The 24,722-nt window shown below is 46.4% G+C and overlaps 1 protein-coding gene across 2 annotated transcripts in view; it reads right to left on the bottom strand.

The window, feature by feature from the left end:
- gsk3ba (glycogen synthase kinase 3 beta-a) overlaps window positions 1–24,150 on the bottom strand; it is a 42,234-nt gene extending 18,084 nt beyond the window's left edge. For both annotated transcript variants that reach the window (XM_080786249.1, XM_080786250.1), the window contains exons 1-3: window positions 23,132–24,150; window positions 13,441–13,634; window positions 5,669–5,752 (exon numbers count right to left, since the gene is read on the bottom strand). In XM_080786249.1, coding sequence (XP_080642375.1) covers window positions 5,669–5,752; window positions 13,441–13,634; window positions 23,132–23,222 — 369 coding nt within the window. In that variant the 5' untranslated portion in view covers window positions 23,223–24,150. The remainder of the gene's footprint in view (window positions 1–5,668; window positions 5,753–13,440; window positions 13,635–23,131) is intronic.
- Between the last annotated feature and the right edge of the window lie 572 nt (window positions 24,151–24,722).

Here is a 24,722-nt window from a genome sequence, read left to right as displayed (position 1 = left end):
TCAGGATTTAGAAGGCATTTGTAAAAATCGTCCTCCGGTCTAAATGGGTTAAGGTAATAGCGAGACTGCAAAAAATCACCATCTCCTCTTAGTCCTCTCCCCCACTCACTCACCCATCTACCTCCAAACCTCGGCACATTTCTTTCGTGCCGCCCACTGTACTTTGGTGAATGAGGAGGGTCCATGTCCTCATCTCTCCCTCTATATATACTCTCCTGTTCACACTCACCACCTCTCACCTCTCATGTGCCAGAGCTTTCTAATCCAGCCATGCAGTCCATGGCAGCAGCATGGGGAAGGTATAGCTATATGTGCAGACTTTGGTAACTAGATATTCAAATGTATAACGGGCGGCCGCCGCCGGCGGGGTAGGAGGGACTCTAGGGAGAGCTCCGCTGTGTTCATCGCCGTAGGAGAGGACGACCACGTAGCGTCATTTCCAGACTATAAAGCGCACCTGAATATAAGCCGCGCCAGCTAAATTTAGGGGGGAAAAAACAAACGTATACATAATTATGACAAGCCGCACTGGACTATAAACCGCAGGGGGGGGGGGGGGACCGGCCATAGAGATAGATTTAGAAGGTCCCCCTAGTGGCCGTTAGCTGTAAATATCTATAGATTAGGCCGCAGGGTTCAAAGCATGGGGAAAAAAGGAAATGACGGTATCCTATTCTCTGCCGGGTCGCAACTCGGACGTGGGGCTGAGTTGCGGCTCAAGCGAACTTCGCAAACGCTCGACGCGGAAACTCCGCTCTCTTTAGCTCGCTCGGTCGGTGGCGTCTCTCGTTGGCTCGACTTCGCCTCTCCGTCGCAGTCGAAAAGTCTCCCCCGTTCGTGGGGCAGGGAACTGTCGTGGTCGTCCCCTCCCCCCCCCCGGACAGGTACACTCTTTTGCAGGCTCAACTACGCCCCCGACTCCTGACTTCTGGAAATAGCCGATCTACGAACGACACCGGCGCGCAAAACACTTACAGCCATAATTGTATACAACATAGTTGTGCATGCGCACACACACACACGCACAGACAGACATGCACACACACACACACACACACACACACACTCACTACAGTCACACTGCAATTTCTGGTAGTAGTAGAAGTATTGACAAGAAGACACCGTTCCTTCAGCGGCTCACAGATCACATTCATTCCCACGTTCCATCTGTTCATTTCCTACATCTTTGACTCTCTGCCACCTGATGCTGCCCCCCACCACAGCCAGTGGCCACCCGCCCACGTGTCTCATTGATAACATTTTGAGACATGGACAGTCAGAGAGAGCCTCCTCCTCCTCCTCCTGCTGCTGCTAGCGCCGCCGTCGAGATGCTATATTTAGCCACGCAACAAGAGCGATGACTCACTTCCTGCCTCACTACAAAAGCCACTTCCCGCGGCTCGCTCCCAGCTGGTTCGGGGACACAGGCAGGGAGGGAAGCTCATTGGCTGACTGACTCCCTCGTTCCAATGCCGACAACCGATTGGCCTCGCGTGAAGACGGCTTGCACCTGAACGACTGGCTAAAACAATCCATATTGTGAATACTACTACTACTGTGTACCGCATGCATATGTAACCGATATCTGTGTGTGTGTGTGTGTGTGTGTGTGTGTGTGTGTGTGTGTGTGTGTGTGCAGTTAAGTAGCTGTCTCTTTGGGCAATCATACTCTCCACATTACACAAGTCGGCACTTTATATAATACATACTAGACTATTACAATATGGGATTTTTTTTTTTACTGAGGAATGCATGTGTGCATGTGTTGAGTGAAAGCCAGGGAGCAGTGTTGTTTTTGGCAGCAAATTTCTATTTTTAGTTTAGTCACAGTCTCTGGAATGAAACACATTTTAGTCACCTGGAATGTTCTAGTGTTGAGTCTAGTTACGGCATGAGATTTTAGTCGACTAAATCAACAGTTGATAAAAATGTATTTTGGTCGGGCCTTGATGATTTTTACACTCGCTGAAAATAGCCGATCTACAAGCTCGTCAAGCTTGTAGATCAGCTATTTTCAGCATTCAAACAAAGTCTCTTGTCCACTAGTCCATTCCTAACATTTTAGTCTAGTTTTTATTTGTTGACGAAATAGTCAATATATTTAGTCTTTTAGTTGTATAGTCATCATAGCTTAGTTTTCATTTAGATTCCATTTAGTTTTCCTCGGTGAAAAAAGGTAGTCAACGAACATTTTTCATCTTAGTTTTAGTCGACCAAATCAACACTGCCAGGGAGAGGGACTAATGCTGAGCAACAGGCCTTTTGCAGCACAAACATTTGAAGTCAGCGCTACGAGCTTGTAGATCTCCTATCTTTGAAAATTTGTGAAAATGTAGTGCACATCTTTGAATATTATGTCCTTTCAGAGCGAACGTTTTTAACTCAAATCTTTGCTTCTATGGCGGCGGTCGCTGGAACAACATATTTTGAGATTGGGGTCGGCGGACAATTACATATAATTCTGGGGCTCCTTGACATGAAATAGTTTGAGAACGACTGACATAGAAACCTTTTTGTTCAGAAAACTGTCAGGATTTAGAAGACATTATGTAGAATTGTCCTCGGGTCTAAATTAGTTATTAAACCCTTAAAAGTGTTGACATGTATGTGACTGTGTCCTTTTTTTTTAACACGTTCAGAGTTAAAATGGACTCTTAAAAAGCTTTGGCTGTGTAGGAGTCGCAGTCTAATGCTTAATGCACACTCTCGTTGCATGGTGGTTTCACACACCGTAAATAAAGCAGGCTATTCTCGGCATGCGACGACGAGTATAAATGAGGCTTGGTATAAATGCATGCATGCCGCGGAGCAGCCATTGTATATGCTGTGATGATGAGAGGTTGCGTAAGGCAGTGGCACCGACCACAGTGACAAGAGACTCGCACCCCTTCGCTCGCTTGTCCCTTTGGCACTGCCCGCTCGCTGGCAGCCCTGGCACGTCATGATGCCCAAGCATATTATTATTACCCAGACCCAGAGGAATGCCCTGTCCGAGCTCCGAGCTACAGCCTTTAACCATTTAGACCTGAGGGCGATTCTAAAAAAAGAAAATCTTCTAAATCCTGACGGTTTTCTGAAAAACCCATGTTTCTATTATTATGTCAGCGGTGCTCAAACATTTTCATGTCAAGGACCCCCAAAAATATATGTATTTGGCCTGCCGACCCCCATCTGAAAACATGTTGCTGGGTAAATAAAGAGATTTTCAACAGCACATGACGACACCCCACTCTCTCTCCTTGTCAAAAGTGCCTTGGCGTGTGCAGACCAGACCAGCAGTGGCCTCCTGTTTGATCAGCATCGTGCAAGACGGTTGAAAAGTGAACGAGGGGCAGCATGGTACAGTGGTCCTCTGGTGGTCGACCCGCCCGCTTTTGCATAACGCTATAGCTCTCTAACCCATTTAGACCTGAGGACGATTCTTTAAAAAAAAAAATTAAAAAAAGGCTTCCAAGTCCTGAAAAACCCCATGTTTCTATGTCAGTCGTTCTCAAACATTTTCATGTCAAGAACCCCCAAGATTTTATGTAATTGGCCGCCGACCCCCCCCCATCTGAAAATATGTTGTTCCAGCAGGAACCCACCCAGAAGCAAAGATTTGAGTTCAAAACGTTGGCACTGAGAGAATATACCGTATATTCAAAGATGTTGCACTACATTTTCACAAGTTTTCAAAAAATAGCAGACATATAAGCTCGTAGGGCGGCACTCAGCGCCGCGCTATGAGCTTGTAGATCTGCTATTTTTCAATAGCTAACGTTTAACATAATGCTTTAAACACCAAAAGGGGTTCCCGCCCAAAATGGGCTAAGCTAACATGCTAGCAGCCGGTGGTAGCCCTTCCTATAGGCCGGCACTCCACGCACTCTTTAACCCTGGGTGCATTTCCATACCATACGTCATACAAGTTCAATTTACTCCGCCGACTTTTTTTTAAACATAACCTGACCTCAAAACAACTTCTGTGAAACACAAAGTGCTATTTTCAACTCCCTGCCGTCCCATTCATCTCTCTCTCTTATGCTCCTTTTTTTCACTCGACTTCTCCCATCTTCCTTGTTCCCTTGTTCTTCTCGACGAGCTCCCCGAGGTTGTAAACCTAACATACCAATCACACCATGCCAGTCTCCACCATTAGACTATAGGGTAGGAAGACAGAAGAGCGGGAGGGGAGGGGAGGGGGGCGACAGATATGGATATATGCGTGGGCCATGAGGGAGAGAGGGGAGGGAGGGTGGGCAGCTTACTGGGGGTTGCTCTGTCTGTGTGTGTGTGTGTGTGTGTGTGTGTGTGTGTGTGTGTGCCAGTAGCACCAGGCAGGAACCCAATGTGATTCCAAGAGGTCGTCTGGCACGTGGTGTTACAGGATCGGGGGGGAGGGGGGGGGGTGACCACTTACTAGGAACGACAAACCGCCACCTATAATTAGCTTATGCCCCCTTTGGTCAGCCAAAACCCACCTCTCTCCCCCCCCCCCATGGGACTCCTCCAACCCCCCCCCCCCCCGCCCCAGTGATCCAGGCCGGTTGGTTGTTGGGCCTTGCTTGGCACAGAGCGTTAGTCGTGCATCGTGGAAAGATTCCATACTGCAGATTCATGGATATGGACTTCACCGTGCACACGTGTGTGTGTGTGTGTGTGTGTGTGTGTGTGTGTGTGTGCGTGTGTGTCTGTGTGTCTATATTTGACACACGCAGAGACTGCGTGCCCAGTTTGTCAGCCAGATAAATGACATAGTCCAGCCTTGTAGTCTCCAAGGGGCTTCTGCTGGCTGGCGAGCACAGATATCACATCACAACCCCCGACCCCCCCGCCGAATGATGATTACTATATGCCAGCATGTCACCACCGTTCAACCCTTATTTTGAAGATCCAAAACACCGCGACTGGATGTTGCGTCAGCTTGAGTCCGTTGACTCTCGACCGGTGTCTAAGCTAACAACAGATAGCCATCCGAAGCTAACACGAGTAGCCTTTCCACTAGATCGGATCAATCACGTCGCTTATACAAATGAATAAACGGAGCCTACGTATTTTTGCCGGCGTCGCTTCCCGACAAATAACGCAGGCTACGTTTTTTTTGGTGGGGTTAACTGCCAAATTTCCTAAATTTATCCCATGATTTTGCAACCCATTTTGTCACCCAGTGTCAATTATCTAATGTAATCCTGGGCGCTACACTCCCTCTGCCAACCTGGGGAGGGCAGCGAACTCATGCTCATTCAATGCATGAGGAGTCCAAGCTGCTTCTTTTCACCCGACAGGGGAGAGTTTCCCATGGCCGGACGTAGCACGTGGAAGGAACACGTTATTCCGACCAGTTCCTTTCCCCTCCATCAGGCTGGCCAGGGGGAGGCAGTATAGAGACCAGGATTACTGGATTATATTTTGTGAGGGTACCTTACCTACCCTAGAAGGCCCAACAGGGCCGGGGCCACATGCACAGAAACACACATCGCCTTAGCACAGCTCGTAGGAACAGAGAGAGACAGACAAACAGGCAAACGGCTTCACCGACAAGCCGGAAAGCACTGCCCTGACAGACACGCACGCACGCGATGCGGTTCGGCAGACAGATAACAGACAGAGCAAATTCCAAGTACCAAAACAAAAGGCAGATGAGCAGTGGAAACGGGGCAGGGGAATAACGTCAACCACCACAACTGACCTTATCTCCACTGGAGTAGAAGAAATATCGCAGGCGGACAATATTGCAATGATCCAACTTCCTCATGATCTGAAGCTCGCGGTTCTGAAAAAGGAGACAAGACAAGACACAAGGGAAACAAGAGAAAAGTGGTGAGATGGTGGTTGAATGTCTTGGATTTCAGACCCGACGATGAGCGACTTGGAACGAGAAGGCATGGGTTTGCAATCCAGCACTGTGGAAAAAGCATAGACAGGAGAGAACTGGACCGTTGTATAGCTCAAACATTGCGCATTTCAGGACAGTCTTCCCCCCCCCCCCCCCCCCCCCAACATAAGGACACCATAAGTGCAGTTACATGTGTTTTCGTGTGTGTGCGTGTGTGGACAAATGTTTACAGCAACATAAAAGCTTTGCACCATAAATACATATTCTGCATATAGGTCTGCTGTGAGTGAGCGAGCACTTGACCCTCAGTGGGGATGCACATTTGAGTGTTACATAAAGATTTAAAAAGCTTCATTTGAGCCCAATAAGCAGCTCTCTCTCTCTCTCTCTATGTTTTCTGCTGTGTGAAGAAGTGGGAGGCAAAATATATAGAGGGAGGGAGGGAGGGAGAGAGACCCTTACAGTGACTGGTTGACTGATGCACTGGTTGACAGATCGACCAACTTAGTTAGCTAGTTTCATTTATTGTCCACGTGTGGAAATTTGAACAGTTACAACAACAACAACAGCAACAACACTTACCCAATTATTTTCTCATGGCAAAAAAGTGCAGGACAACAGTGGCAAATACATTGGAAAAACAACAAATCTAGCGAGACATGGTATAATTTAGTGCCTTAATGGCATTTGGTATGAAGGAATTTTTAAAAATGCTACGGTTAGCTTTTGGTACTTTGTACCATCTACCAGAGGGAAGTAGTTTGAACACCCTGCAGAGTGGATGAGAGTTTGCCATCTTGACAGCTTTTTTACGAAGTACCTCCAGGCTCCTTGTAGATACAGCCTAATTGTATCCGTCTCTTCCCAATGATTTTTGAGGCTAGGTTCACTATTCGCTGCAGCTTGCTTCTTCCTTTTACATTTAGATTGCCATACCACATTGCCATGTTAAAAGTCAAGATTCCCTCCATCAGGTTTTTATAGACTGTTTCCATGATACGCTTGCTCACTCTAAAGGAGTTGAGCTTGCGTAGCAGGTGGAGGCGTTGGTTACAAGTTTAAAAAAAAGGTCTGGTCAGTATTTTCACTGAAATTGAGTTAGCTGTCAATATATGTCCCTAAGTATATTTATGATTGTCAAACAAAGTTCATCCAGTTCACCAGAGACAGGCGGCTCATTCACAGCCCTGCTGTAGCTAAAAGTGGATGAAATTGGATGAACTTTGGAGTAACTTTCTGCATGTTTTTTGTGAGGGTACCTACTAGGGGACACGGGGAGAACATGCAAACTCCACACAAAGGCCCTTTCGCCAAACCCCGCCTCGGGTATGGGCACTGATGACGCGGAGGAGACCAGCACATTTCATGTGGATCCTAATCCACTTTTAGCTACAGCAGGGGCTGTGAATGAGCTGCCTTGTCTGGTGAACTGGATGAACTTGGGTTTGATAATCATAAATTGTCATACAGATAATTTGCGATTGGGGGAAAATTTATGCTTTTAAACTGAAAGCACCCAGGTCATATTATGACAAATATATAACATACAAATAGAATTTATATGAACGGAAAGACTATTATGCAAAAAAAAAAATTGCGAGCATCAGGCGATTACGTAATAATTGTGACAGGGCTGGCAGCAATCAAGGGGCGTCTCGAGACCATCTCACTGGGGCTAATTCACTTATAGGCAAATGGTTCCCACAGCCCCCCCCCCCCTCCCTCCCCTCCCCCAGTCTCCTTCCCCTCCCCCCACCCCACGGGAACCATGAAGTTACATCATCCTCCACTGGTGGTTTCCTGTAGACTAGTGTGCACGTGTGTGTGTGTGCGTGTCATATAAGACCCGAGTCGGGAGTCGCACCACCGGGGCGGACTGTGCAGGCAACGCCCTCTTCTCTTTCCTCGCGTGTGTGTGTGTGAGAGAGAGATGGTACCATATCTAATGGAGGAGGAGCAGACGGGGCTGTTCAATCAGCGCCACCGGCCCAGCTCCAGTTCTATACCGCAGCTCTTCCCGAGTGCTGACCTGTCAACCCACCGCCAGTCCAGCGTGTCAGCAGTCACAAGAGCAAGAGTGGGAGAGAAAGCACAGAGAGAGAGAGAGAGAGAGAGAGACGGCTAGTGAAAGTGGACAGACAGCTGAGCACACCTCTGGCACAGGGCCCCGCTTCGCTTCATGTGTGTGTGTCTCTCTCTCTCTCTCTCGTAATCACCGACGGGTGGTCAATTTCTCGTCCAAAGACTGGACCCCACATTGTGCACTCAGCAGGCAAGCGCATAAATAGCCTGGCATAGCCAGACTAATATCACCGCATAGATTAGTCTGGTATCTTCTCTCTGTGTGTGTGTGTGTGTGTGTGTGTGTGTGTGTGAGACAAAAGTCACACCCGTGTGAAGTGATGAGCGCCGTTATCATCGTACATGACCATCCATTCATCGCCAATGGGAATTTAATCCTTGTGTATAGGAAAGAAAATAGCCAATTTGCTGGTCTACATACGACGTCAATTCTACGTTCATTTGGTCAATGGGAATTTAATGTTTCGTCGTCACGAACGGGGCTCGAACACGTGACTCGCTGTCTGGCCAAAACGCCTATATGTGGCATGCGCCTGGACCGCTAGGCCAGTGGGCACCCCGGGAATTGAATGTTTGTGTAATAGCGGCTGAATATCCTCAAAAATGTGTCTGGTGATATTGCATACTGGGCCCTTATTGCTCCCTTCTTCCCTGCCCCGAACTTCGAAGGGAGTGAAATTCAGTCTTGTTCCATGCTATAGCGCATAAAGAACAGGTCACATGGGTGCCTGGTCATACATCGGCAGCAATTTGGGTTTCAGTGTCTTGCCCAAGGACACTTTGAGATGTAGACAGGAGGAGGAGCCGGGATTCGAACCGCCGACCCCATGGATCATTGGACGACCTGATCTATACCTCTGTGGCCAGTCCATGATCATCAGTTGTCTGTGATGATCACTGAAACTGCTTTGGCAATGTATAAAGTTTGTAATCGTATGTTTTCTCATGCCAATAAAGCTCCTTTGAATTGAACTGAACTGAATTGATAAAAATGACAAACGACTCTGAATTTGGGGCACAGTTCCAGCCTGATCCGACCACAAATTACTTTACCATTCTAAAGTTTATACAAAAAAATGAGAAAGCTAAATACATGGAGGTACTGCCTCGGCCTATGATGGTGGCAGCATGCACAGGACATTCGGCGCCGCGTATTATCGGTCTTAGTGGTTTGCGAGAGTATAGCCACACGCAAGGACCACAATGGAAACAAGTCCCCGGGACATTTCTGTGTTATCCTCTTACTGTAACTCGTGCAGTTTACAGGACCTTCATGTCTCTTCATGAGTCTTAGACATAGACGGCTACCACTTCAGGAGCCATTATCAACACATTCATTGCCTATACTTTGTCTAAACAAAAGTTTATATCTTTCCTAGAGCCAAATAGGTAAGGATATAAGATGTATACTAGAATGTTCTAGGAATAGATCTAAAAGATACAAATGCAAAAGTATCCCTAAATGAAAGAGGCTCCATGGTACTTACTGCAAATATTATAGTATCAAATGGTGCCTTCTACAAAAGGTCTGCCAACAGATGACAAGACTAATTAAACGTACCATTTTGGTCATTTATTTTCCCTGAACAAGGATTCTGTGGTGAGAATCCCCTCCATTCACCCCCTCTAAAAAAAACAACCACAGGCATGCGCGTCCGTTTGTGTGTGGCACTTTTAAAATGATTTGCATATTAAGGGCTTTGCCATCTACACAACACACCCACAAGCACAAGACACAAAAGACTGCATCGCGCTAACCACTTTAACCCTGGAATCCCTTATTTTTGTAGATTGACCATTTAAAAAAGAAAAAGAACAGCACATTTTTTTTCAGCCCGAGAAAACCGTCCAGTGACGGAATGAACACAGCAGATGTCACATTGTTCCACTCGAATAATAGATACTAGCATTAGCAAATAATAGTGGACTGGACACAAACTATGGATCGATGTCCTCTCTCTCTCTCTCTCTCCCTCTGTGTGTGTGAGTGTGTGTGTGTGCGTGCGCGCGCGCGTGCGTGCGTGTGGATGACAACATCAATTGGTCTCTGGACTGATATGTGATCCATTAGATGAAAGTGGAGGAGGACCTCTCCCAGAATGGACGAGGAGGACCAGCCGTGTTGTAAGAGCCCACCAACATCGACGACTCTCTCTCTCTCTCATGCGTATGCACGCACACACGCACACACACACACACTCTCACGCTCTGATGTCAGCTGCACTAGAACGCAGAGCCTACTCACATGATTACCGTATATGACGTTGGTATGTGTGTGTGTGTGCGTGTGTGTGTGCACACTCATATCATCACTGCCTGGAAGAGGTACTCATGCACTCATGTTGAAGTGGTGTGGTTCTGGTTCCGTTTAAAAAGCTGCAGCCCTCCAGGTCGTCTTCAGACACAAAAACAAGCGGCGAATGAATCACAGGAAGAAAAAGAAAGAAAGAAAACTAGAAACAAAAGGGGCGCGGTGGTGGTGGGAGACTTATAGAGAAAATAGAACGCAGGTGTTTTGTCTGTGTGTGCGTGTGTGCGTGTACGTGAACTGTGAACCATTCAACAGCACATGCCCCCCCGACACAGGCATGTGAGGAGACTTAACGCTCAGTCAACTCACTTCGTCGTAACAACCGGAGAAAGCGCGAAAAGCAGGAGGTGGCAGCCAGCTATAAGGTGGGGGGAGGGGACGGGACGGGACTCGGGAGCACCGAGAAACCGCCAGTCTTAACTGCAGGTTATGAGGAATGCTTTGTAGAGCTCAGCCTGTGATGATGATGATGATGTCGGAACCCACAGGAACGAGCCCACGGTGCCGGCTCGGTTCCGGCGAAACACCCCGTGTCCGAAACGGTCGAGAAATGACAGAGTTACCGTGTGGGGGTCCCTCTACTGTACTGTACTGTACTGTACTGCACTGTCACACCCAAAATCATCATATATACCCACAGCCACAGGAATGAATGCACCCAGGGGCCGGGCCAGGCCGGGCCGGTTCCGGCAAGCCACCCCACGTCCGAAACGGTTGAGAAATGACAGAGTTCACGTGTGGGGGTCCCTCTACTGTACTGTACTCACTGTGCTGTACTGTCACATATACAGTTAATGTGTGTATGTTAGGCTGCACTGTGCTATATATATATATATATATATATATATATATATACACACACACACACATGTTTTTTTTCTTCATGAAATACTTGTAAAAGGTTGGAAATGTTTTTTGTGATTTTATTAATTTAGGAAAAACTAAAAACAGGGGATATTCACTTAAACCTTGGTCCACTAGGCCACAGTCAGCCTTCTGTCCCGCAATCAAACATTGTTGTGCCCTCGTCTGAACGTGCTACATTGGGTGGCAGATGCTCAAGTGAAAAATCGGGGTGTTCAATTCCAGACCCAGATTTGTGTTTCTGACGACTATACCACACTGGCTTGGTTGTCTCCTGTCAGGAAGGATCTCCGAGTTGCCTTGTCTTAAATCCCGTTGGTTCAAGGCTAAAGCAAGCGCCACAGCATATTTAGGTATTAGGCATTCACAGTCAGCTGTGGAAAAACTTGTGCTGAGCCTTAAAAGGTTAAAACAACTGAAAAGCAACTAACTTGAGCTCACCATGTTTTAGCTGAACCGGTTAGCTATGCACAACAGTGACAAAAGGCAACGGACGCAAGTGACATGAGTCAGCCACAATGACTATTCCCAGTCGAGATATTAAACAGCCGTCCTTCAAACTTCAGTAGCCGCAGGTCTTCGTCACCATTTTATCATTCCGGTAAGGCAAGTTATCCTAGTGGGCTGTCCTGGATAACTTGACCTAATTCCGAGTCTCTTAAGTAAATGGAAAAATTGGTAAATGGTGCATTTATATAGTGCGTTTATCCAAGGCGCTTTACATAGATTGTGCATTACATTCACGCACACATTCATACACCGATGGCGGCGGAAACCATGCAAGGCACCAACCTGCTCATCGAGAGCATTTAGGGGGGGTTCAGAGTCTTGCTCAAGGGCATTCTGGGGGAGCCCACAGGGTTCGAACCGGGAACTTTGCGGTTCCCATCCGGCCACGCTACCCCCCGAGCAACCGCCACCGCAGTGGGTAGAGAGCCCAGCAAGCCAAATTACGTCATGATAACGTTATGTCGTCCTCCAGGGACTCCGGTGACGTTCAGGACTAGTCCAGATCACACCCCACATATGGGGATGATCTTTACGTCTTCACCAGTTTAAATAATATAGCTTTTTTCAGGGCCAGATCTGACTAGTCGTGATATGACTTAAGTTGATCTGGCCTCTAATCGGACTCTCTCTCCGATTCATCCAGGGACGTCTGTCTTAGTGGGTAAAAATGTATGTTGGTTGAAATCAGGTAATATTCTGGGTCAGATCTGACTAGTCTTGGTTTGACTTGATTTGGGCCCCAATCGAGACGCCACTAATTTGTCCAGCTCCTGACCGTGCTTGCTGACCACAGCCAGGAACTGCAATGATTTTATGGTCAACCACGTGTCCCTTGAGCAAGGCAACAAACTCATTATATAGCTATTGTAGATCACTCTGGATAAGAGCAACAGCCAAACTCTTGGGTGAACGTAAAGTAAAAAGGACGATGACACACAAAAGCTAATAAGAATCTAAGCAGCTGCCCTCCATGCCAGGTATAAACAGACGTCCAGGCCCTTTTCAAATCAGTGAGCTGTATAAGCCTCTAGTGAAGAGAGAGCAGAGCACTGTACCCCCAACCCAGTTCAGCTGTCATCACAGCAGAGGGACCAGAGACAATGTCTCTACAGCACGGCAACAACACGCCATCAATCACCTCCATTCACAAAACGCAAAAAGGGAGAAGCAGCAAGCAGCACTCTCACTGACGGTCTGCCGAGGAAATATTAAAGTTTCCACGGGGGGGGGGGGGGGGGGACAACAGAGCTGAATTTTGACAAAATGACTGAGTGGTTATGTGATCTTGTTATGTATGCTTGTGTGTGTGTGTGTGGTAGAGAGATTTGGAGTGGAGTGGACAGGACAACCCCCCCCCCCCCCCCCCCCCAACCCCCTAGCTTCTACAACCTGCGTAATTCATTTGCAAGGGAACACACACAAACGAACACACACGTTTAGAGCAATGTGTCAATCACGCGGCACTTTCAAAGTTTGTTTGGGTTTTCGCGGACTTCATTCTCCCTTTCTCTGAGAACACTGTTGACAAGGATCACCCCTTTCATGTCTCGAACACAGATAATCGCACTCATTCATCTTTTCTTAGGGTGCATTGTTCTAAACAGCGACCGAGAGAGAGAGAGAGGAGTTTATTTGTGTGTGCGTATGCATGCGTGTGCGTATGCGTGCGCGCGTGCGACTGTGCGTACAAACTCATCGACACCACTTTTCTTTGGGCCTTCATTAAACTATTTAACGATTCTAAGTTCAAGCATGGGATATAAGTATTGAACGATTCAACGCCGACAGGGTAAATAAATATGAATCCGGGCAGCATGCGTGCTTGTCCGTCCGTCCGGTCTGTCTGTCTGTCCCTCACCTTAAACCTTTTGTCCTGCAGTACTTTCTTGATGGCCACCATTTCTCCGGAGTCGCACAGTTTGGCCTGGTAGACCACGCCGAAGGAGCCGTTGCCGATCACCTTGGTGTCCGTGTAGCTCACCTCCTGTGGCCGGTCGGGGCCTTGGCCTGGGGTGGCCACCACCGTTGTGACCTTACTGCCATCCTTGTCCCCTGTGAAGACAAAAGACAGGAGATTTGTGCAGTGTATATTATGTCTCGTCGTTGTTAAATGCATTACATCCGTCCATCATGTACAACTGCATGTATAAAATGAAAGAAATAAAGCAACCCGACCCAACCAACCAATGTGAGCGCACAGATTCAACTTATTGTGCTTGAGTGAATTAAATGTAGAAAGAAAATGGATAATAAAGAATGTAAACTTGAGGCGTTACTGAGATTGAGTGCATACTGTGTATAGGTTAGTGGTTTTTCATGAAGCAAAACCTCAAACATACAGGAGGGGAACCATGGGAGAGATCTAATGATTACCAACTACAAATCACAGCACAGTTTTTTTTTAAGCTTGTAGTCGAAAAGAGTTCGCCCATCATGACATTCCCCAAAATAAACTGGGGTTCAAGTGGTTATTTCATTGTTTTATTCAGCCATGAGGATAGCCGGTGCTTCAATCCAAAGTGTCAATCCAGATAGGAAGTCTCTAGCCTACATGCCTACTTGCTGTTCTAGTTGGAAATGAGTCAGCAACCTTGAGAAGATAACCACCACCCACCATGTGCTACACATGGACACTAGCGTAACCACCCAAGATTACGATTGCTGAAATGTCATAATATGCCCTGCATGTCTGAGAGTATTTGCGAACTGGATGCAGATCTGGATATTTCATCTTCAGCCCCCCACTTTCTCTTCTCGTCTGTCAACTGGGAGCAAGGCCTACTCTCTTGGGCATCATGAGGCCTTCTCCTATTTAACCCATTTGGGGGCGGAAACCCCTTTTGGTGTTTTAAGCATTATGTTATACTTTTAGCTATTGAAAAATAGCAGATCTACAAGCTTGTAGGGTCTGCTATTTTTGAAAAACGTGAAAATGTGGCCCAAATGTTTGAATATATTCTTTCAGAGCGACCGTTGCTTCTCTGGAACAACATATCTTCAGATGGGGCGTCGGCGGCCAATTACATATAACGAAACATGAAATATTGAGCACCACTGATATAGAAACATGAAATTTCTTAAACTTTGGACGTCAGGCCTAAGAAGAGGGATTTATTTCACCCCGTGCTATTCTCTCTACAGTATGATGTATATGCATGTGTGCAGTATCAGGAGTAAAGTCCATGTTCGCTGGAAGTTAAAGGATAACTAGCTAATAGACTGCGTCGCGTGCCACAGACGTATGCTTGCTGGACAACCCCCCCCCCCCCCCCCCCCAAGCCCCCATAACCCCAGCCATACAGACAGAGCCTCATGAACAACACTGACCATGATATAATATCGTCTGCTCCACTCTGCCCTTAGGAGTGAACTCTTGTCTCAATGCTTCAAAATCCTTCGCTCTCTCTCTCTCTCTCCCAGACTAATATGCCATAATTAGCATATCCTGCCGTTGCACAAGCCGTGCACTTGGATTACATATTAGCCACAATGACAAGCATATGACAATATATAGGCTATACATTTGACTCCTAGTGATGCACAGTATAATCGGTAGCATATCGAAATTGACCATATCGGCCTTTCAAAAACGCCATATCGGTATTATCGGACCGGTCTCAAAATAATTATTTTCACAGATATTGATGACGCAATAATAATGTGACTGTCGAATGGCTCCGTCGCTTTTGTCGTGTATCGAAGGCAGCATAATCCGTATAATATCGGAATCGGTCTGAATCGGCAGATACGACCGTGCAAATAATCAGGATATCGGTCATAATTTCACAATCGTGCACCCCTATAATGTACTCCAAATCAGATTCATGCTTATCAGCAGTACTACTAGCACCACATCCTTGCTACACGCAGCTCCAGTTTAACAGCCCCAAGTCAGCTGTTACTTAATTAGCACGTCATTTGGCAGATTATCAGCTACGGTCTTATAATAAACAGCAGTGTCATCTGCAACGCTGCGGTGATAACCCGCTGTCATGCTAGAGGACATTGACCAGACTACGATGCCTCCTCCATCGATCTGCCGCACACGTAGTCTCTCTCGACTCGAGCCAGACAACTCTTCCACAATCTTTGAATGTTGAAAGTTATTTTTCCCCACGTTTATAATTTCCTTTCAGGAAAACTACATTTTTTAAAAAATCTACAAAATCTAAATACATTTAGTTTAATTTCCATTTCTGCTAAGCCTGCGACTGTGACTAATTCAATTTTACAGTTGGATTCACAAGATTGCAAAAGCAAAACCGAAGTGGGGGGGGGAAGCGGGACATCCGCTTCATTTTCTACAGATTTTCAGCGCTTCCAAAGTGTGGACTGATGTGGGTTAGGAGTGATCATAATCCACTGACCAAGCAGTGTCCCAAGTGTGTTAAAAGTACAAAATGATACTCCTACACCAGTGAACTCCAAAATAATTTCCACACACACACACACACACACACACACACACAGAGAGACAGTTTGGGAATCGTGTGTAGGTACGAGGATTACACACATTTGGCAAACCTCCTAACACTCCATGGCCATACATACTCTGTTAGGATATCATTGAGTGTGTGTGTGCGCACACACACACACACACACACACACACACACACACACACACACACACACACACACACGTAAGCTGTGTGTGACTTATGTGACCGACCCATAACCCAGCGGTGGCTGCAGGCGTCATTATGAGCCGTGGTAAATGGGAAGTGAGATGAAAGTAAGACAAGAGGAGAAGTCAGAGACACCGAAGAGGCATTCACGTTCTTCAATCAGGACTGAGTTATGAAAAAGGAGACAAAGAGGGGTTTCTGTGACAGAAATAGACTTGGTGGAGAGAGAGGAAACGACAAGAAATAGAGGAAAAAAAGAGACTGCCCACATACTCCAGCAGGATCGTTTCTTCTAAGACGCCTCTGCACTTCCTCAGTCTGTGAGAAACATCCATGTACACGCACACAGACACGCAAGCGCACACACACACACACACACACACCTTCGAGAGGGAGCGATTTTCTGATTTATCAATTAATGTGCATTGGATGCCCAAGAGAATACAGCTTCTTTACAGCTTCTTTAAACTTCCAGCTATTTTGAACCAGTAGGACGCCCTGAGGGCGAGTTCATACTGAAACAACTGGGAATGCCCATATATGGACCTGTTTTTTGACGTTTTCGGGCCAGGTAGGGTGTAAAATGTGCGCTAATTAGTAAGACCAGGGGGGGGGGGGGTTGCTGGCTGAGTTGCTGGCTGGCTCCATATATGCAGATCTATAGGTGATGATCCAGTCTTCTCATATGTACGGCGAAGGATTTGACGAGGTCAGTGCCGCGATCTTCATATATGGAGCGTGTCAAGAGGCATGACGGACGGCCATAATATGGTGGCGTGACGGACAGACTGACTGGTTTCGCAGGTTTTCATAGTATAATCAGATTCGTCGACCTGTGGTCACAATAAACTGCCGAGCACAGCACCACGCGTGTTCCACTTTCTAGTATTGGGAAATCGATACTTTGACAAATCTAATATCAAATAGCTGCTGGCATTAGATACCATTTACACAGAAGATATGCATTACCGGTACTCCAACTACAGTACCTATAGAGGACAAAATTCTACATTTCTTCATAGTTGTGCATCGGTCGATATTTATAATAATACAAATCGGTGACAGCCCCGTTAGCCCTCTTCCTTTAACCCATTCTGACTGGGAACCCATTTTGGTGTTAGCATCATGTTATGCTTTAGCTATTGAAAAATAGCAGATCTACAAGCTCGTAGCGCGCCACCGAGTGGCGCGCTACGAGCTTGTAGGTCTGCTATTTTTGAAAAGTCGAAGAGCGACTGACATTTTTAGAATCTGATCTCAGGTCAGAATGGGTTAATCAGACCAGTGTGTGTCCAGTGGAAACCTCGTATGAATCTGATCTCAGGTCAGAATGGGTTAATAAAATAAATCCCCAAACCAGTGTCTTGACCTCAACATAACCTCATCTGATCCCGCAATCCAGCAATGAGCATTGCCGTGGCGACTGTGCCATCAACTGGGTCGCCAGTCTCGCCACACAACCTACCGCAATGTCGCATTGAGAGGAATAACGGATGTGACACATGGCTAATCGTCAGACTTCATTTACGCGTGCCGCATTATTCAGCTACCAACTCAAATGGAAGAGACAAGACAGCCGTGGGAGCTCAGTCGTCGCAAGAGGTGGCAGTATCCAAGTCAGGTCACGAGGCTATCTCAGGCCACTGGGCCTGTAGCTCACTCTGAATGTGATTCAATGTGTCAAATTATAGTGTCGATTATGTTTCCACTTTCCGCCATATCCCCGCCATAGGGCCCCGGCCTAACTGTTAACTCGGATAAATGCCAGATAAAAATGGAGAATGCTTTTCATGCAGCCCATTCCTGTACAGTATCAGACTTAAAGAAACAGCGAATTACTTCAAGTAGAGTTAAGAGTATAGAAAATACTGTACTTCTTAGTGAGGAAAAATAAAAAAAAGTGTATTAGTGGTTGTAGGGTAGGGTCACTGTGTGGACAGACCCACTTATTTGCCTACTCTGTCATTTTGTGCCGAATGCCCATCAGCGTCACACTGACTGACACGCAATAAAATACACAATAATAAGTCAATGAAGACCATGAATTGAATTGTAATGCCAGCTGAGTGTCAGGTTTTTACTTTTATCACTCGCCATCACTTGACTTGCCATCCCATGATGCCGTTTTCTAGAGGGAACAGTTGTACAGTTTACAGTTACACAGGTATGTCTAGCACAATTCTTTAAGTTATTGTGCCAACACCATCAGCATGCACAGCAAACAGTTTTTTTACAGCAAGAAATTGGACGATTTTATTCCCGTTCCTGGCCAACTTCTCTCACTATGGGAACATTGAACAGGGAGTATGGGGTGATAGTGTACAAAAACAACAACAGTTAAATGTATATAGTAGACAATATGCAGGTACTATGGTATGCATATAGCAGCTATTTGTTGTTTTAGTATGGCAATCTCTATGAAAGGAGCACTGTTAAGGCTCATGCATAGTCTGGATTTTCGGTGGTTATAGGTGACCACCGAACTACAACATGACGTCACGAGCCACGGTGAGGAGCAAACCACCTCACCACTGACAATCCAGACTATGTATGAGCCTTTAGGCCCACCCTGTTGCCAATTACAAATCCATTTGAAAATGTGCTAAACTTCCAATAGGCATATCATTACTTGAGTTTGAGTTATGACATTAGTATGGTATTAACACCAAGATAAAACAATAGGTCTCATGAAGTGAATGTGCAGCAGGGTGTCAATAAAATGAAGCACAATTAGACCAGAATAGTCTGTGTGAGGACTGTGTCGAGACATGTTATAGTTATTAATAGTAAATATGGTCAACAAAAATTAAATATGAAATGCATGCATTGTGTGAATGTGAGCGAACGTGTCGTGTACATGCACGCACGCACATGCACGCACACACACACACACACACACACACACACACACACACACACACACGAGTAAAGTGCTCCATTCCAGCACAGTTGACAGTTTGGCAAGATAATACATTACTGGAACATCCAGTCACAGGAATGTCACCGGTGAGAGAGAGAGAGAGAGAGAGGGGCAGATATTAGCCAACAGCATCCATGCAGACATGTAGGATGGTACAGCCGGCATGGTGTCACAACCGTCATAGTGCCACAGCTATCAGAATCAACAATTGATATCAGACTGGATCACAAGGTAGTGAGACGTCGTCACCTTTCTTTCCCCTCCTGAGTTTCTCTTTATTTTGGTTTCCGATTCCGTTGGCTCGTCCTCGACTCGCTTGTCAAGTTGTATACAATATTCCGTTTCACTTGAAATCAAAGAGTTGGCATAATTGGTTCATTTTGTGTCCCCACTGTCACTGACGGAGAAAGAAGTGAAGAGAGCAGGACAGGGGAGAGACGGGGAGGGAGAAGGAAAGAGAGAGAGCGGGAGCTTTGAAATGCTAAACAAGCTACTCATTGTCCTTGGCCAGCTGCCTCACTCACAAAACAAAACCAGGGGTGTCCGTGTGTGTGTGTGGGGAGGGGGGGGGGGCACCACCATTCACTCTAGGTGGGACCATACATGTTGGCTACAGCTGCTTCAGATCACTGGCAAAGTTATTCATGCACGCTGGCGCACACGTGTGTGTTGGGGGTGGTGTGTGCTGTATGCAATGCATGTAACAGTACATGGCAGCATGGCTTTCTGTTAAGGCAGCTTTGTTGATTCAAAAGTTTCGATCACCGCTTGTACTTTGATGGGAACACTTTTATTAAAGTGCTCCCTAAGTATATTATCTAAGCCAGTGGGAAATAAGGTGGGTATCATCATAATTTGGGGGTATAGATGAGGTACATTTGTCATGACACAGGATGCCTTTAGTACTCAATAGATACACATTGTGCAAAAAAAGGTCATTTCTCCCAGCAAATGACACTATATGTAATGTCCAGAGATTAAAATAGGGTGCATTTTATAGTTTAGGGACGCAATAAAACAACGACCTCTGCATCCACGGGATGCACTACTGTACTGTTTTTTATTCTAGTTTATTTTGCTAGCTTTAGTTTATTTAGTTTAATTTCTTCTTCTGTTTTCTACAATAGTTTACCACATTATAACCATATAAAATGAAATGGGAGTTAAATGCTGCAATTTGTAAAAAAAAAATGGGACTCATCAAATGTCCCTGGGACTCATCTAAAAGATTACCCCTGCATCCCGGGACTCATTACATTGAAAACCTATTTACATCACTGAATGTCCATTTATGAGTGAGACCACTTCCCAGCAGTTATATAATGTAGTATAACCAAATGGTATGTTGACAACAAACCTACTGTTGTCTTGCAAATAATTAATGAATCCCTTATGTGTAAAAGCATATAGTATACTGCATGTGCATAAGCTTATATATTGTTGTTAATTTGATATCCTTCTGAAGTTGTCCTCCTTTCCCAGCGAAGACTTAATTTGTTTTTGTTTCCTACTTTTGATGCCTTCTTCTCCTCAATTTAGCCGTTACTCTAGTCGTTAGCCAATTAATTCCTCCCCACACACACACACATGCCAGTGTTGTCACTGCTGTTGTACCCTACTGGCTCACGTGCAAGTGAGGAGCCCCCACCGGGAGGACGTAAAGCCTCCGTCCTATCCACCCTGCCGAACACCAACACGCACCACTGACAGGTGCCGTCCCAGCTGCCTTTACCAGCCAATACAAAAGCTCACTGCTCAGGTAAAGGAATCTGTGCGATGTGCAAATGCAGTTAATAACCACTGCTCCAGGGGATGTAACCGTGAACACCATCCTTTGAAAGCAAATTATTCACCATCCAGAGAGATGAGCTATTGATGTTATGGTGGCATTTGCCAACCCCATCTCAGAGAAATACAGCAAAATAGCACGGAATTGCCTAGAAAACCCAAAAGTCTGTACATATTACACGACTACTGTTTTGACCATGACGGAGGCATGGCTTTCACTAGTACAGAAGTGCTATTTCACCGTGGCTGGGTGAGTTCTGGTTTGACATTATTTACTATTCTGTCCATATCGGCTTACAACTCGGATGGGGCTGAGTCGGGCTCTAACGAACTTCGCAACGCTCGACACAGCAACTCACGGCCCTCTAGGGTGCATGTCTCCCGTGGCTCAAGTTCGGTTGAGACGGCACCCCTCCGTCATTGTCTATGTGGAGGATTTCAGTATCCTATGAACGGATTTGGGGTTTTCTAGGCAAGTATGTACGGAATTGCAATTCCGTGCTATTTCACCATGTTTGGGTGAGACCGGGTAGCATTTGCATTTAGGCCTTTTTCGTTAAATACTTTTCTGATTCCAGAGTTGAACCGCACTGACTATAGAGTCACTAGACTGACATAAAAGCTCAAATTGACGTAAAAATAAATAAAAGCTCATTCTGCATAAAAAATTAACATCCAGCCAGCCTCCCCTTGTTAATTGAGCAGCTAATGGCTGTGCTAGTTTTCTGGGTTCTAATTTTAGCATACTTTATTCATGCTGAAGAATGTGGACTAGCATGACATTTCTTAAAGTGAGTGGCAACTGTTGCTATAAAACACAAATAAACCTAGATCACACTAAACTTGAGTGCCTGCATTTGAATTTGTTAAGTATATGGTTCAAGGTAATGTGTGCGCAGGGAGTCCAGATGAGTCTACAGTATATAAGCTCCAGGCCTCGCCCCACTAACATACATCAGTATTTAGATTCAAGAGACATTTTGCTCAATCTGCTGCAGAGCTCACATTATGCAAAACACATTATGACCACTAAAAATTACAGTTTAGGCTAGGTCCCTCCCTTATCCTCCTCACACACGTGGTTGTGGTACCGTGGCACTCACACGCATAGCAATGTAAAATTATAGTATCACTTGAAGGGGCTCATCCTTCTCTCTTGCACACTATTATTATGATCTATTAAGTTCTAGTTTGAAACGATGGGCATTGTATGTACATGTGTTGTGCAATTAGGCCTATTTAAAAAGGACTAATGTTTGTATAAAAATGATAAACTGTGTGGACCTAATATTGATAACTAAAATCTGTGTTTTTGGCCTAGAGACGCAGTCACTGGCTGCCCGTCGGCCGCATGGCAGGCATAGCACTTCTGCAGCTTATTTGCAGAATTCCCTGAGGATGCTTGCACACTGTGCATGACATGCTATACTGTGACACAGCCGTCTCACTTCTGACGGTCAGGGAACAGATTTTGGAGACTGCCCACAGAAAACACAACCATGCAACAGTGAGTGAGTGCCCTGGCCCTGGCCCTGAGTCACGTTCTGGGCATGTATCTATATGGGCGCACCTTCCATTTGAAAGTTGCGTAATAAACAGACCGATGCTGTCGCTTTAATAACTGCACTATGAGCTCGGCTGTACGTGTTCGCGTCATTGGGGGTGATTTTTTTTTTTTGAGGAGCGAGCCAGGCATATTTTTTTCTTAACCCCTTAAAAAATGCAACAGCTAATAATAATCGTACCGGATCTTGCGGTATAAAAGCAAGGCTAAGGATGTAGATTTTGGGCCGGTGCCACCAGCCCTACCCTACCCCTCTCTCTCTAGTCTCTTGGCCCGGCCCGGCCCGGCGCGGCCTGCTAACCTAACACGGCCTGGCGACTGTGACTGACCAGCCCCGGGCCGGGCCGGCCGGTCTGGTCCGAGACGCACGTCACGTCAATGGCAGCAGCAGCAGCGCTCCCCTCCTCGCCGACGACGCAGGAGTGTCAATCTCAGCTGGTGGTGACATAGATATGACTGACAACGCTTTTGCCATCTAGAGCTGCCCGTCTGTGTGTGCTGTGCTGCTCACTCGACAGGGTTTCGACGTAGTTAGTTAAGGTTTAGAAGAAGCCATGGCTATTTATTTTAGTGAGGATATAACGTTCTGGGGGGCCTTTTTAACCAGTTAGCCTAGTGTATGACCGGTAGAATTACAGTTTTTTTTACTTACTGCTGACTTTCATGCTGCCGAAAGCCGAGGGCTGCGGCACTGGTTTGCAGCTCTCAGCGAACGAGGTGGTTCTGGGCCGACCCGACATCATTCAATCCCCCTCTGGTTCTCTTGACTAGCAGCAGAGACTAGGCCCTATATCTCACTAAAATGGCAGGGTTGGTCAATTTGGCGAATCTTCTCATCCAAAAGGCTGACAGTTCTTGAATGCAATATAATTAATAATTCAAGAAAACGACTCCTTTTTTATCCAACGATATCCTTCAGTACAGTAGTTAGTTTACTTTCGCCTTATAAATCGAGTCTTTTCCTTTCTTCCCCACAGTCAATCAAAGCAACATTTCTTCCCTTTATATTCCTCGTTTTTCCTTCAGCAGGCCTTTGGAGACACGTCTTCGACTAAAATAGTCATGAATCTGGCCTCTCCCTGAGCCCCCCCGAATAAAACCAGTCCCTGCGACTTCTTTCTTGAGAGGGATAAAATGTACAGAAGAGAGTCAGACAGATCACCAACAACTGGACAACCGGTACACGGCGCTGCGTGCGGAATCACAGAGAAATGCTGGGTATTCTTCTCAACGATTGGGGACGAGCATGCATGCAATTCCTCTTCATATCCCGATGTGGAGGCTCAATGATCCCACTGCCATGGCGGCTCCCTCGCTATACCCTACTACTGACTGATTCAGGGGGGAAAAACTGCCAATTTCCCAATCTTTTTTTACGCCGAGCGGGTTTGAAAAATCTCTGCGCGGACTCCAGGTCCTCCTCCCTCTCTGCCGACACAATCCGGAGCTTCTTCCAGGGGCCTCGGGGCCACAGAGAGCGTTTCGAGGAATGGTGATGATCTTCGGGACGGGTGCGCCGACGATAGATAGTGGAAATTCTTTTTTTTTTTTTTTATTCCTTCCCCAGGTCTCGGGCTCGCTTGTCTTTGTCACTACGGACGTTTTGTTACGCTCCTTGCGTAAGCACTCGCGGGTATCGTTCGCCAAGCCGACTGAACACGCGGCGGCGGGGTTACGCCAACAGACTACACGGCGGTGGAGAATAGGAAATCTGTGCACGCGCACTAAAAGGGTGAATCCGGGGTAGTCCGGCGCCAGCCAATCCAAAAGGCGTCCTGCACGAGATGGGCGTAGATCCTGGCTGCTGTGGGCCAATGAGGACACGGGACTTGGTGAACACATGGCATAATTTTCCTGACCCCGCCCCTTGCACTTCAAAGACTTTTCTTTTCCTGTGCAGGCGACAGGGCAGTGGGCGGAGTTGGCCCGCAGATGGATGACACTGTCAGCCAATAGGAATCGGAATCAAGCCGCCTGTTCAGTGGACGCAGCTGTCACAGAGCACCGGTGCTCATGCAGCACTGTTGCTATGTTAGTTTTCACTTTCTCTGAGCTCTCCGTCGAGCCTCCGGGACGCCCTCCCCCGGCCGCGATTCGTCTTTACCGGCTACGACGGTGTTGCTCGCCGAAAAGAAAATAGCAGATCTACAAGCTCAGAGTCACTCACAAGTTCACAACTTGAAGTCTTCTTGTTCTTGAACTTCACAAGAGTTCGGTGCGCGCGCTATAGCGTCATACGCCGA

The sequence above is a fragment of the Protomyctophum bolini genome (genome assembly GCF_963924005.1).
Source record: "Protomyctophum bolini genome assembly, chromosome: 16".
Lineage (NCBI taxonomy): Eukaryota > Metazoa > Chordata > Actinopteri > Myctophiformes > Myctophidae > Protomyctophum > Protomyctophum bolini.
This window is presented reverse-complemented; position numbering and strand designations above follow the sequence as displayed.